This window comes from Schistocerca americana, chromosome 2, assembly GCF_021461395.2.
Source record: "Schistocerca americana isolate TAMUIC-IGC-003095 chromosome 2, iqSchAmer2.1, whole genome shotgun sequence".
Lineage (NCBI taxonomy): Eukaryota > Metazoa > Arthropoda > Insecta > Orthoptera > Acrididae > Schistocerca > Schistocerca americana.
In genome coordinates this window covers 925,350,131-925,364,094 of record NC_060120.1, presented here as the reverse complement: position 1 = coordinate 925,364,094, position 13,964 = coordinate 925,350,131, and the positions used below count along the sequence as shown (strand labels likewise).

At 39.4% G+C, this 13,964-nt stretch overlaps 1 protein-coding gene across 2 annotated transcripts in view; it reads left to right on the top strand.

The window, feature by feature from the left end:
• The first annotated feature begins 307 nt into the window (after positions 1-307).
• LOC124595973 (zinc transporter 2-like) overlaps positions 308-13,964 on the top strand; it is a 137,224-nt gene continuing 123,567 nt past the window's right edge. Inside the window, exons 1-2 of one of the 2 annotated variants that reach the window (XM_047134914.1) lie at positions 308-465; positions 570-831. In XM_047134914.1, the coding sequence (XP_046990870.1) occupies positions 623-831 (209 nt within the window). In that variant the 5' untranslated portion in view covers positions 308-465; positions 570-622. Of the gene's footprint in view, positions 832-13,964 lie in introns of both variants that reach the window. The other variant, XM_047134912.1, reaches the window with a different exon arrangement.

Here is a 13,964-nt window from a genome sequence, read left to right as displayed (position 1 = left end):
TGTTACCGGTAGTACTCGAAAAGGCAGGTAATTTACATGGCAGATGCTAACTGAACTCGATGGCAAATATGATAACAGTAAAGAATTGTCCTCCATGTCTCTCTCTCTCTCCCCCTGTGGTGTGTGTATGATATATTAGTACTTCGTACGGAAGTTTTACACGTTTGTGTTTCGCGCGCGGTTGCTACGCCCATCTAGAAGGCATCTCTCGTCATACAGCCCGCGCCATCTATCGCCTCCGAACTGAGTTCCTTGATCCGTTATTCAAATATTTTCACTTCCATAGAGATGCACCGATCAAACTTCTCAGGTGTACCAACGTCACAGATACAAGCAATATATGTAAAACAGTGTAGATGCGTAAGGGCCACATATTTTGCTGACATACTTCTGTTTGTTATGTTTGACGCTATGTCTGTCATGCGACATGTATGGATGGTGTCGTAAGCGTGTAGTGTAGGAGTGGTAGGTAAAATAAACATTATGTTTTGTTACTTTTTGGTGTCAGTTATGAAAATGCGTTCGAAAGTGTCCCGTTATGAACGATAATGCAGAATCTAATTTAACAGAAAAGGTTTCTTCCAACAACTGCCCCTCTAGTAGTGACACGCCAAGTAGAAGTATGACTGAAGATGATACGAACTTGCTGCTCATCGAAGACCAGCCGGAAGTACTTGAAGCTGCTGCAAGAGTACCTGCCTTATCAATCAGTTCGTCTTCGAAATTATCAAGTACCAGCCCTAATCTTGAAGCGGTCGACGGTTCCGCGAATGTGTACATTAAGGATCAGGGTCAACAGCATTCTTACCAAAGAAATGGAACGGATACCCAGTAAGTTATAAGTGAATATTCCTAAATCTCTGTCTACTTAGTTCGTAGCGATCACTGTTGAGTGAACATGTACTCTGTCTACTGTTTTAGAATGAATAGCAATACATCTCTTGGATTAACAATGCCGGATTGCTTAGGGTTACTTTTCTTAATACCGCTTTCGTCAAAAGTAATTCATAATATGTCCTCAGTAGGCGCGTTATATAAGAACCAGTTTACTTCAGGGTTTTATTGTGCTAGATTCATTTCCCAATGTGCAGATTGTGTTACTTTGTCTTAGAGAAAGTTTTATAAAGAACAACAACTTCTACAATTGATCTATTATTTCATACTCTTTATCAGAAATGCTCAGCAGCAGTAATAGTCATAATGTTTTTGGAGTTTGATAATATCCAGGACATTTGTGTGTTGGCTAGGCATGAATAAGTGTTAGATACAACAGGCGATGAGAGTTGCAAATATTAAGTAAAATATCCACATTGTAAATAACAGTTTATGCTGACTGGTTCTGTTCTGCACATAATAGTTACTATGGCTAAAGTAAAGTTATAGTTTATGTTGTCACTTTTGCATTTGCTTTGTATGGCACATGAATTACAAATATTCCTCAGTAGTAAGTGTCAAGTTCTTAAATATATGAACAGACATGTAGGAAGGTTTGAGTGTATTTGTACTCCCACTCCATGCTCTTTGTTGTAGTGACTGATCAATTACATAGTGCAAGAATTAGTAGTTTGTAAGGTAGCAGTTGGGTAGTCAATTCTTCCAGGATTTTTGGTGGCTTCATGTGAAATTGAGGTTGCCTCTCATTTCTTTGTTTATTCATCCACATATCATCTTACAGTAATATAGGATTTGGCATTATTATGTGATGAAAATTAATAGCTGAAAACACACACACACGCGCGCACACACACACACACACACACACACACACACACACACACACACACACACACACACACAGAGAGAGAGAGAGAGAGAGAGAGAGAGAGAGAGAGAGAGAGAGAGAGTATAAGAATGCTTTTATGAGGATAGGATAGGTGGCCAGCCATGACCTTCAGAAGCGTACCAGCATTTGCCCAAAATGATTTAGGGGAAACTACAGAAAATCTGTATTAAGATGGATAGGCAGAGCAAACTCCAACCTCCCAAATATGAGGTCAGTGCCTAACAGCTGTGCTGTCACAAGAGATTGGTCCCTATTGTACAATGCTCTTTGATATACACACTGTTTGCACCAGATACTTTATAATATATTTGTTCATTACTGAACAAATCAAGGGTAGCCAATGGTGACTCCTTAACTATTCCCCTTGCACTAACTCCATTCTCTTCAGAAAACTGCCTCCAGGCCCGTAAACATGCATGTCTTCATGTTCGCCTCTCAATCCACATGGAAACCTGAGTCAGCATCTCCCCCCCCCCCCCCCCCCCTTTCTCTCCCCATGATGAGTGAAATGTTGAACTCAGGAAAATGACATGACATTGCAGTCATTCACTGTAGCTCTTGGCACATGATTTTCTTGTAAAAGCATTATAGAGTGACAAGGTGTTTTAGCTATCCCCTTTCGTAAATAACCACTTCTGAGTTCTTTAAGCAAGCTTTGACTGTGTAGTATGCTTTACTTATAAAAAAAATGTCATAGCTCCCTTTGCAAACAGATATTTTATCAAAATATATTACACAGCTGATTCGCTGATAAAAAATGTTGTTTTGAGGTTTTTGCTTGTTTTTCCGTGGCAAAAAGAAGTCTAAACTGTCTCTTCTTCCATGATTATGTATAGAGCTATTAGTGAAATAGTAATATTTCCAACATGCAGGCTCCCCCCCCCCCCCTCTCTCTCCCTCTCTCTCTCTCTCTCTCTCTCTCTCTCTCTCTCTGTGTGTATGTGTGTGTGTGTGTGTGTGTGTGTGTTCATTCCATGTTACCTGAAAATCAGTGTTCATCCATAAAAAACTTTGTGGTTGTTCATTTTATAGATTTATCTTGTAGGCTCCTATGCTTGATGCAACACTTATTTTCCCCCCTTTACCTGAAGTGTATAATGTTTTTTCTTTTTATTTGATGTTAAATTATTTTATGCGCAACAACCTCATGGAAGTATGGAAGTGAAACATGGACGGTAAATAGTTTGGACAAGAAGAGAATAGAAGCTTTCGAAATGTGGTGCTACAGAAGAATGCTGAAGATTAGATGGGTAGATCACATAACTAATCAGGAAGTATTGAATAGGATTGGGGAGAAGAGAAGTTTGTGGCACAACTTGACCAGAAGAAGGGATCGGTTGGTAGGACATGTTCTGAGGCATCAAGGGATCACCAATTTAGTATTGGAGGGCAGCGTGGAGGGTAAAAATCGTAGGGGGAGACCAAGAGATGAGTACACTAAGCAGATTCAGAAGGATGTAGGTTGCAGTAGGTACTGGGAGATGAAGAAGCTTGCACAGGATAGAGTAGCATGGAGAGCTGCATCAAACCAGTCTCAGGACTGAAGACCATAACAACAACAACAACCTCATTTGTGCAGATTAGGTGGGACTGGATGTTATTCAGATTGGCAACTAAATGCAAAAACTGTAATGTATACTACAATACACAAACCTTTCATATTGTCACTAACAAGAAACACTTTTTAGCACTTAAACTCTGCACTTATTGTAGTCTACTCTCATTTATTTACTAAAATAGGCCTAGTGTGTAAATTTCTTTTGCTTTAAACTGGAGTGGCATTTGAGAGCAGCACGATAGTGTAGTAATTTCATTAACATCTTTCAGCTGGGTTATTTCCAGCTGATGTCATAGGTAAACCAGTAGTTTTTCCAGCTTCCTCCACATTAGGCATTAGTTCTTCCTCTGCAATGCCGCTTTCATTGTCCACTTCACCATCATTCCCTACAATATAACAGGTAGCAGGCGTACCATGTCCAATTCCATCCATCTGCTCTACCCGTGACGTCATCAATATGGCAGAAATGGCACTCTAAGCATCTCCAATATGGCGCCTATGATGTCACTACATACACACAGTAAAAAATACGAAAATACCTATAAATAAGGCAATAACATCTCCCTCCAAAAATACAATCAAACTAGCAGGACAACCGTGAGACATTGGGGGTTTTAGGGAGTGGACAAGCTAAATATAACAGAAGAAAAAAAAAAAAAAAAAAAAAAAAAGACACAACCCCAAAAACACAAAATGACGAACAAAAAAATTACAAAATCTATGGGAATTGGACACTTCCCTTGGCCTATATAGGTCAACTGCAGCTAACGATACCAAAACAGCAAAAACTATGGAGGTGGAATCAGACATTTCCCTTGACCATAGCTGACGATACCAAAACACCAATACCTACATATAAAACTATACGAAAATTGTAATCGGTCATTTCCCTTGACCTATATAGGTCAACCACCACTGTTGATACGAAAAAACCAACACCTACAACTACGAAAAACAGAACCAAAACTGCACCTGAAAAATTCAAAAGTCAAACATCGCTACATACACAATAAATATGCGAAACATTACAACTCGAGAAAAATAGACCCAAAAAACAATTACTTACCACCAACAAATTTCAGGGCTGCAAATTAGGTTGGCCATCACTAAAACACACACACACACACACACACACACACACACACACACACACAGGGCGCCATCAAACACAACAAGACGAGAACTACAAACACAACCAACTCATAAACTCCGCGCCGTATTGACGTCACACACCATGGGTCAAAGCAGACAGGTGGAATCGGGCACTTCCGTTGACCCCAGGTAGCAAATGAAATTTCACAGTCGTCCTTCAGGCCATGACTGGCATCACTGTCAGTGTGCAACCAGACATCTATGTTAGTGTCGCCTAGTCTGGAAGCAAGAGACCAATGATCTTGATGCTACCTGCAGTAACAACATAAGAACTGCATATATTGTATGATGTACTAGCTGTATGCAACACATTTTTGTGTCAAAATAAGAGAAGTCAACAAAAAACAAATCCAAATAAACTGGAAATCTGGATTAATGTGGCTTGGATAATGAGGTTCTTGTGTACTGGCCAGTCTTAAACATCCTTGAGAGTTTCACTTGATTTCTCTAATAAGAGCTGTGGTGTGTATATGATGATGCTGTCATCAGCAAAGAGAACATTTCTCCATGTCTTACACTGTCTGAAAACTCACTCATACATATTGAGAGCATTGATGTTTACATGTCCCATGTCTGCCAATTGTTTTACTAAAAATTTATCATCAGCAGATGTGTGAAGTGTCTCTACCTTTTGATCCCTGCTTTCCAGGTGAAATAGGAACCAATCATTTGCTGTTACTCTTGTATGTAGTGCTTCCAGCTTTTTTTGGCAGTATTTTGTGGCCAGCAGTGTCAAAAGCCTTCGGTAAATCTAAGAATAAGCCTGTAACACAGTCATCCTTGAAAAGAACTTCAAGTAATGCTTGCGAACTCTGTAATAGCTGATATTGTACATCTCCCACTTTGGAAACTAATCTGTGCTTTGTTAAAATAAAAATAATACTATTCTTGTAGCTTATTAGCTTATGAAGATGCTTTTGTAGCCCTGTAATTTTTTTGATTTTTACCAATCCTATCTTTAGTGTTGTAATACGGCATTAATGCCTGAAAGGCCAAGACCTCTTAACAATAATGTACAATTTTCCCTGCTGAATGCTGTAGGCGCTACTGGTCTAGGACTGATGCAGAACTTTTTGATACCCTAGTATAAGAGTTTACCATTTGTGCCATGCCAAAAAGGAATTGATATGCTTAGGATGCCATTACTAATACCACCATCAACACATATGTTAATATTCATGTCTCCACATATTATTTTGTTAGTGTTAGAGGCTGAGACACTTTCCAGGGTTTCAGTTACCTTGATGAAGGAAGTGTCCATGTTACCGCTAGGAAAGCTGTACATTCTCAGAATAAGTAACTGCATACAGATGTCTAGTTTCGTTGGTTCATTGGCTGCAAATTCAAAATGTGTATCTACATTTTAAGTGTGATCATAGTTGCTCTAGCTTTTTAAATGCTGCCACCCCTGATATAAATACCATGATCCCCCACACTTCAAGGTAGTTCTTAGAGTTGCAGCTTGCACATTCATATGATAGCACTACATGCTGTATTTCGTTTGCTCCACACCAGGACTCTGTAATTGCATACCACTGTGCTGTAATTCAGCTTCAAGCTGGTAAATATTATTAACAGACTGCACATTTTGATGATAAGTGAGTAATTATAAGGTGTTTGCGCACTTCTGAGTGGTACATACTATATTTTGTGTAAATGTTGAAGAAGTCTCTAAATGACTGGAGATACTTACAAGGGAGGGTAATCTGTTGTTATGATTTATCCTAAAAAAATCCTAATCTCCCACACATGATCATGTGTGGCCTCAGACCAGCTTGCTATATTCTCACTAATTAACTCCACCAACTTCCTTTTCCCAGTCCTGTTGAGCATCAGACCATACTTAGTACAGCCCTAACTCTCAATAGTCTCCACCAGCACCAGTGCAATGTGCACCTGTGCAACCAACTCCAGCTTCATATTGACTCACTGTACAGCACGGCCAAGACAAGTCCAATAATGTCACAAAAATATCTTAACCATGCTTACATTGGAGCTACCAGTTGGGGAAGTTAATTAATATTAAAGTTAGCCAATCAGGCCATTATGCACACAGATTTCAAGTGGCCTGCCAGATACAATTAGTGTCACTCGTTCTCATAAGATAGATGATAGCACAAGGGATTCCTCCTCCTTTGGCTCAGTTTCGATCCTGTATCCCTCTCTTGTTCAGTTTTAGAAAACCAAAGAGCATGTTTGGCAACACCATCTCTGATGGGACATTTGAATTTGCACATGCAGCGGCTGATTGGTAAACTTCAACACTAATCAGCTCAGAAACAGCACAATGTACCAATTTTTTCTGAACAATTGTTTCTCATTACAATCTACTGTGCAATACCGTTACAAACTTTTCAACCTGTATAGACAACAAATGCTGGAGAAGTAGATGTAAGATAAGAGAAGATACAATATGTAGCATTGAAGCATAAAAGGGAAAATAAATAATAAACACTTCAGAAATGGATATGTGGAGAAATAAAAATGAGGTTGATGTTGGCAAGAGTGATTAGCATAATTTGTTGTCTGACGTGTACTAGAAACCGTGTATATTGTGTAGAGATTGTTTAAGTAAAAGTTATATAGTGGTCCTCCTGGCATTTTTCATACTTTATGCACAAAATACATACATAACGTGCATCAAAATATTCATCAGAGACTTGGCCATTTTTTAACAGTGGCTTTCTAAACTAGTACTGCAGTTTCAGTTTGTGTAATGAAAAGCATGTTACGTATGGTGAAGTGCATTAAATGTGACAAGAACATAGACATCAGAGTATGCTGCAGATGGGTCTGTTACCAAAACCTTTATTTAGTATTCACATTCATTGGCTTCACCAACTTGCAATCAAATTATCACCTTCCACTCTAATGTACACCTCGGGCTACACTACATATCACTCTGCCACCATAACCAAAATGTTAGGGGTAATGCCCACTCTCTCATGTTATCCTAAGCCTCACCTTCAGGTGATTCTGGAACATGAATATTTATTTTAGCTTCCCCCCCCCCCCTCCCCTTTTGCCTCAGTGGTCGCAGCTCTTGGTTTCCTGTGCTATCGCTATCTGCTCTTTCGCTGCTCACCCCTTCTATTCTGTTCTTTTCATGGCTGTTTACTAGTTGAACTTCACCTTGTTTCTCCCTTTTGCTGTTTCAGTATTCCCTGTTTGTCCTGTGCACCACATTCTCTTCCAATCTCTCCCCCTGGTTAGCTCCTTGACCCTGGATTCGAATGGATCTCTCCGAGGATCCGAAAGCCTCCATTACTACAGTAGAATTCAGTTGTTTGTTCTGTCTGCCCTTACAAGAGTTTTGGGATGCTATTGCTTTTAACCAGTGGCTCTAAATCTGCTGATCTTGTGGGATATGCTTTCACTTGTTTTGTTGGCACAGAACACCATCTCTTGCCTGACACTTGTGGAGTGTTAACCACAGAACTGATGGCCATTTACTGGGTTCTATGCTTTATTAAATGGTCCTCCATCACCCAAATTTGGTCATGTGTGGATTCACTGAGTAGCAAACATCTGTCTGGGATGTCAGCTACCTAGCCCCCCATTCTTCATGACCCCTCCAGGCACAGATTTGCATCATCACGTCAAATGCATTTTCGCTCAGTCATGGGCTGACTAGTGATGGGGCCACACTGCTGTCTAATAAATTTTGTGTGATTAAGGGAATTCCCACCATGTGGCATTCTTCCCTTGGCCTCATCCTCTACCATCTTAGTATCCAACATACTAGATTGACTCTTGGTTTTTTATTCCATAATTAGCCACCCTCCTTTGTAGTTGGTAGGGGGGAGGGGGTCTCATGGTGATCCACATTTTGTAGAACTGCTGCCTTTTGGTCCTTCCTACTAAATATGCCATTGTACTCTCCTTGTCCTGTGTGTCGGCAGACAACCCTCACTTGGTTGCATCTGTCTGCAGTTTTCTTCATGAATGTGGTATGCCCTCTCAGATTTATGTACCAGAATTTCCTTCCAGAAATGTAGTCGCTCGGTTAGTGCTGGCATTGATTTTGAAGCCTTTTGGCTCTGTCTTTGCCTCCACATCGGTCAGGTTCCCCCCACCACAATTTTTCCTTATCTTTCTGTGGTCTTTCGTGCCATTTTGTTTCTCTTGTTTGGTACCTGCATTGTCTCGCAATCATGTTATGGTGTGAGGTTGGGATGGGTTGCTGGTGGTGCCGGCATCCCGTTGCACATACTGCCTCTGTGGCATCCCCCCCTGCTCTCACTCCTCCCTGTCTCTTCTTTACTCTTCCCGCCAATCCGACATTCCTTCTGCCTCTTCATTTGTCCCTTTTCCTTTCCCACCGGCTGGACTGTGCTGCTGATGTTCCTCCCACATTGGATCGTGAAAACGATGACCTCGCTATTTGGTCTCCCTCCCCACCCCCACTCCCCACCAACCACCACACACACCAATCACTCAACCATCCATTTATTTTGAGCTGTTTTCTGTGATCTAATTTTTGTTCCATTTTGCTTCACACCTTGATCTTGTCAAATGTGCATGTTTTACATCTGTGAGCGAAGTCACTAATAGTGTTTTTCTTTTCTTTCATTGAACTGGTAGGTATATACAACTGTGAAATACTTATGGTGAGAGTTCTGGGTAAAAATATTGAAAATACCTAGATCATAAATTTTAGGTTCGTTAAATGTCTAGTAAGCATTAATGTTCCATATTAAATTCAACTACATTACCAGCATAAAAGTATTTCATGTGTACATCATAGTTGATGTTTGATTTGTCCATGAGCTATTTCCTATTGTGATACTTTGAACACATTTTTACTGGATACTTATTGCTGGAGAATACTGATGATGAGCCAATTACAGGTGTATGACTCCCAATAACAGTACAGTAGTCATGCCAGGAAAGCTGCAGAGAGCATCTTTATTATGGCACTATATAGCAACAAAAGACTGGCTGCTGCATATTCCCTGAAGTCTCCAAGCTACTTTGACAACCCAGCATAAATTGCTTGATCCCTCAAAATCCCATTTATTTATCACTAATACAGTGTTTATTTATGGAGTTCTTATCCTTTGATTGTTCTTGAATATTATAGAGTATACATACATTAAAAAGACTGGATTAACTGAAGTGTTTGATACTACTTCACCAACTCCCAACTGAACTCACTTTTCAACCTAACATAGACTTCAGTTTACACTACAGTACCATCTATCACTAGAGTCTGCATTCCAAAAACTAATATAGACACAAAAGAGATATTATCAGTGTCCTGTTCTCTTTTTTTTTTTTGTGCACATGTGACAGCACATGTCCCATCATCATTACATTGTGGAACAATGCCAACAATATATTTCAGTAGGTTTAGTTGAACCCCAAGAATTTACACCTATTTAAGTAAATTTAACTTTGCAGTACATGCAGATATTTAAATTTTGTACCATATGTGTCAGAAATACACACTGCAAACCATCTGTCTTGTTTAAAGATTGCGATAAATTTTACAACTCATTGAAATACAAATCGACAACTGTCGAGAAACATGATTATTAGGGTATAAAATCAGCCAGCAAAGTTGAATAGTTACATATAATGGTCATATATTAACTGCTCATCAAAGTTTACTGCCATTTAGAACTCAGACTGAAGTGCCTTAGCAGACAGTATTCCAGTAGCTCATCTCAGATTTCATGTTATTGTATAAAATAGCTCTTATTGCAGTTTCTGTTTGCTTCAAGAAGTAGGTCTAATGCTGTTGGACTGCTAATATGCTTGTACTGTTGCCTGCTCATGCAGGCCTATTTAGATCACTATTAATTACAGCTTAACTTTCATAGTCTTCTGACTCAGCAATATTGTAGTTGCCTCACAACATATACTGATAAGATAAATTTAGTTCCATTTAGAATAAATTTAGTGTTAGAAACATATCACACAATGTTGATTTCCATTAGTTATGTTCTTTTTGAGAATTTGGGAGCTTCACCTGGAAAATCTGTATTTTTTTTAAATTTAAGCAATGTCATTGTGTTCGAATTTGTTTTTGTTACTAGTATCACATACGGCTGGCTTAACCTTCCTATTATAGTTCATGCTTCTGGTATAAGGCAATTAGAAATCTTAGGATAGAGGAAGAGAGAGGGATTGCCAGCATAACAGTTTGGATAAGAGTGTTAATTAAATTGATGCAGAGGAAAACTTGCATTTATGTGGGGTAGGGGTGGGGCATTTAATGGATTGGGGAATTGGATTGAGGTTATTCTAAGACAGTAGCTATTGAAAATTTGTCATGATGGTTGTGGAACAGAAAAGATTTTTTAGAAGGGTTTTCCCATCTGTGCAAACCAGTGTAACTCATGGAAGGTGAGGAGGGAGAGTCCACATGTTTTGGAGCAGTCATTGAAGTTGTTCACGTAGTGCTACATAATATAATATGGCACTGGTGTTGAACTTCACCCTCTGCTACAGTTTGCTGATGGTCATTCATAGAAATGGACGTCTGCTTGACAGCCATGCCCTTATAGAAGGCGTTTTCAGCTAAGGTGACGTACAAGGGTAATCCCAAAAGTAAGGTCTCCTATTTTTTTATAAGTACATAGACCCGTTTATTTCTACAATGGTTTACATCAGTTTACAGCTTGAACATATAGCTGTTTTTTGGCATAATCACCATTTCTGTCGATGCATTTTTGTAGACGCTCTGGCAGTTTTCGTATGCCCATGTCATACCAGCTCGCCACCATGCTGTTCAGAAAGTTATGAACCTCTTCTTTCACCTCGTCGTTGGAGCTGATTCGCTTTCCGGCCAAATGTTCTTTTAACCTAGGGAACAGGTGATACTCATTGGGTGCCAAGTCAGGACTATAGGGTGGGTGGGTGATTATGTTCCACTGAAACTGTTGCAGGAGAGCAACGGTTTGCCGAGTGATGTGTGGGCGAGCGTTGTCATGGAGAATGTGTACGCATTTGCTCAACATTCCTCCTCTCTGTTTCTGAATTGCCCGTTTGAGTATTTCCAGAGTCTCACAGTACCTGTCAGCGTCCATTGTGGTCCCAGTGATTCAGCTCCAACGACGAGGTGAAAGAAGAAGTTCATAACTTTCTGAACAACATGGCAGCGAGTGGTATGACATGGGCATACAAAAACTGCCACAGCGTCTACAAAAATACATCAACAGAAATGGCGATTATGTCGAAAAATAGCTAAATGTTCAAGCTATAAACTGATGTAAACCATTGTAGAAATAAACAGGTATATGTACTTATAAAAAAAAATAGGAGACCTTACTTTTGGGATTACCCTTGTATGATATGGCTGATTTCATAGGTTACCCAACTTCTGATGAGGTATGGTATGCTAGTGATTAGAATGTGGCATACTGAATGGATGCATAGAAAAGCTCTTGCACTTGGATGATGCTTATGAATTCACTTTAGAGGACTTCCACAAAAGGTGGTCTCATTTCACTTCACAATACCACCCAGGACTGGAACAGCAAAACCACATCCTCCTGCAAGGCTTTTACTACTTTTTATTAGATCCAGAAATGAAGATAATTATCTCAAAAAATGATTCCACTTCTCCCAAAGTGATATTCCACCATTTACACACGAATTAATCTGGTTAAGTTTTAGGCCTCTTCTGCTTCCAATCCCTTGCCACATGTGTCACATTTGTGTGAAAAATTCGGGTTCAAGACCGTACTCAGTGTGTCCAAGAAAAATGCCCCAGTCTGACTGCAGGGAGACTGAAGTTGCTGCAGCACTCTGAGGAAGGATACAAAGTATTTTGAATGACGTTCCTTTGCATTTGAGTGGTTACATAATGCCGTCAAAGCAATGTTTTAGTGTTAAACAAGAAATTTCGCGTTTTGAGTCAGGAATATTGTATACCTTATTTGTCTTATATGCACCAAAATTATTCTCAGAAGAATCCAAAAACCAATTTGAGGAACAATTATCTGAAGACCTGTACAGTTTTAGAAAAAGTGTAGGAACAAGAGAAACAGTATTGGTACTGATGAAAGTGATAGAGAAACAGCTGAAGAGGGGTAAGAGTATATTCAGAGCATTTGTAGATCTTGAGAAAGCATTTGATGATTTCAATTGGAACATGTTCTTCAGCATCCTTTGCTAATCAGTAATCAGCTTTAGATAGAGAAGACTTACATATAACACGTGCATATGTGAAATCGGAGTACTTCACTGTGTTAATGACGAAGAATCAGCTAGCATTCTAAATGGGGTATTGCAAGGTTGCTCTATATCCCCATACTTATTTAATTTATACATACAGAAGACAATTGAACAGGGTGAGAGAAGACATAAGCATAGGAGTAACAATTCATGGAGATTAGGTAGACATGCTGAGATTTGCTGATGATGTAACACTAATTGCAGAAAGTGAAGGAGACTGGCAAAAAATCTTGAACACAGTGGATAGAATAATGGACGATGAATTCCATATGTTAATCAGTATGCAGAATTGCCCATGCCAAGAATGCTTTTAATAAGAAGAAAAACATATTCATTACAAGCCACATAAGCTGTGATGTGAGGGAACAAATGTTGAAGACATATGTGTGGAGCATTGCAACTGATGGCAGTGAAGCTTAGGCAATAGGAGTGATAGAGGAGAGGAGACTCAGTGCATTTGAAACATGGTGCTACAGAAGAATGATGAAAATAAGCTGCAGAGAAATGATTATAAATGAGGAAGTTTTCATCAGAGCAAGACAAAATTTGCTTCATGAAACACATAAAAAGAAGGGCTCAGCTGATAGGCTGTATACTCAGAAACAACGGTTTATTGAAAAGAATAACTGAGGGAGTAGTAGAAGGCAAAAATTACAGAGGAATATGCAGACTAGAGTACATTAAACAAATAATGGAGGATATGAATTGTTCTTCATACTATGAGGTGAAATGGAAGGGAGACAAGAGAGAAGAAAGGGGAGCTGCTGTCAACCAGCCTTATGGCTGCTGACTAGAGGAAGCATCTCAAATATGATGCTTGATTTGTGGGAACTACTGCATCATATTTATAGCCACTTTGTAATGGAAATACAAATAAATTTATCATTAGTAACCTGTCCTGTTCTGTAAGCACTTATACTGTTGGTTGGTTGGTTTGTTTGAGGAGGAAAGGGACCAAACTACAGGGTCATCAGACCCACTTGTACTGCCATGGTAGTCAGTTTACATTAAAGTCTCATCAGTGTCAAAGTCATTAGAGACAAAGTACTGTCTTAGGTGGAGGAAGACTGTAGAAGGAAGTCACTGACGGGTTTTCGAGGAACCATCCCGGGAATTGGCAGGTTGATTGAGACAAACCATAAAAAAAAACATAAATCATTATACCCAGGTAGGGACTTGAATCCTGCTCTTACTGAATTCCAGTACAGCAGCTTTGCCATATTCACGCTCCTTGATCACTGAAACTGAGCATTGGAGAAGTTCTGCAATTAATCAATTGGGAGAAAT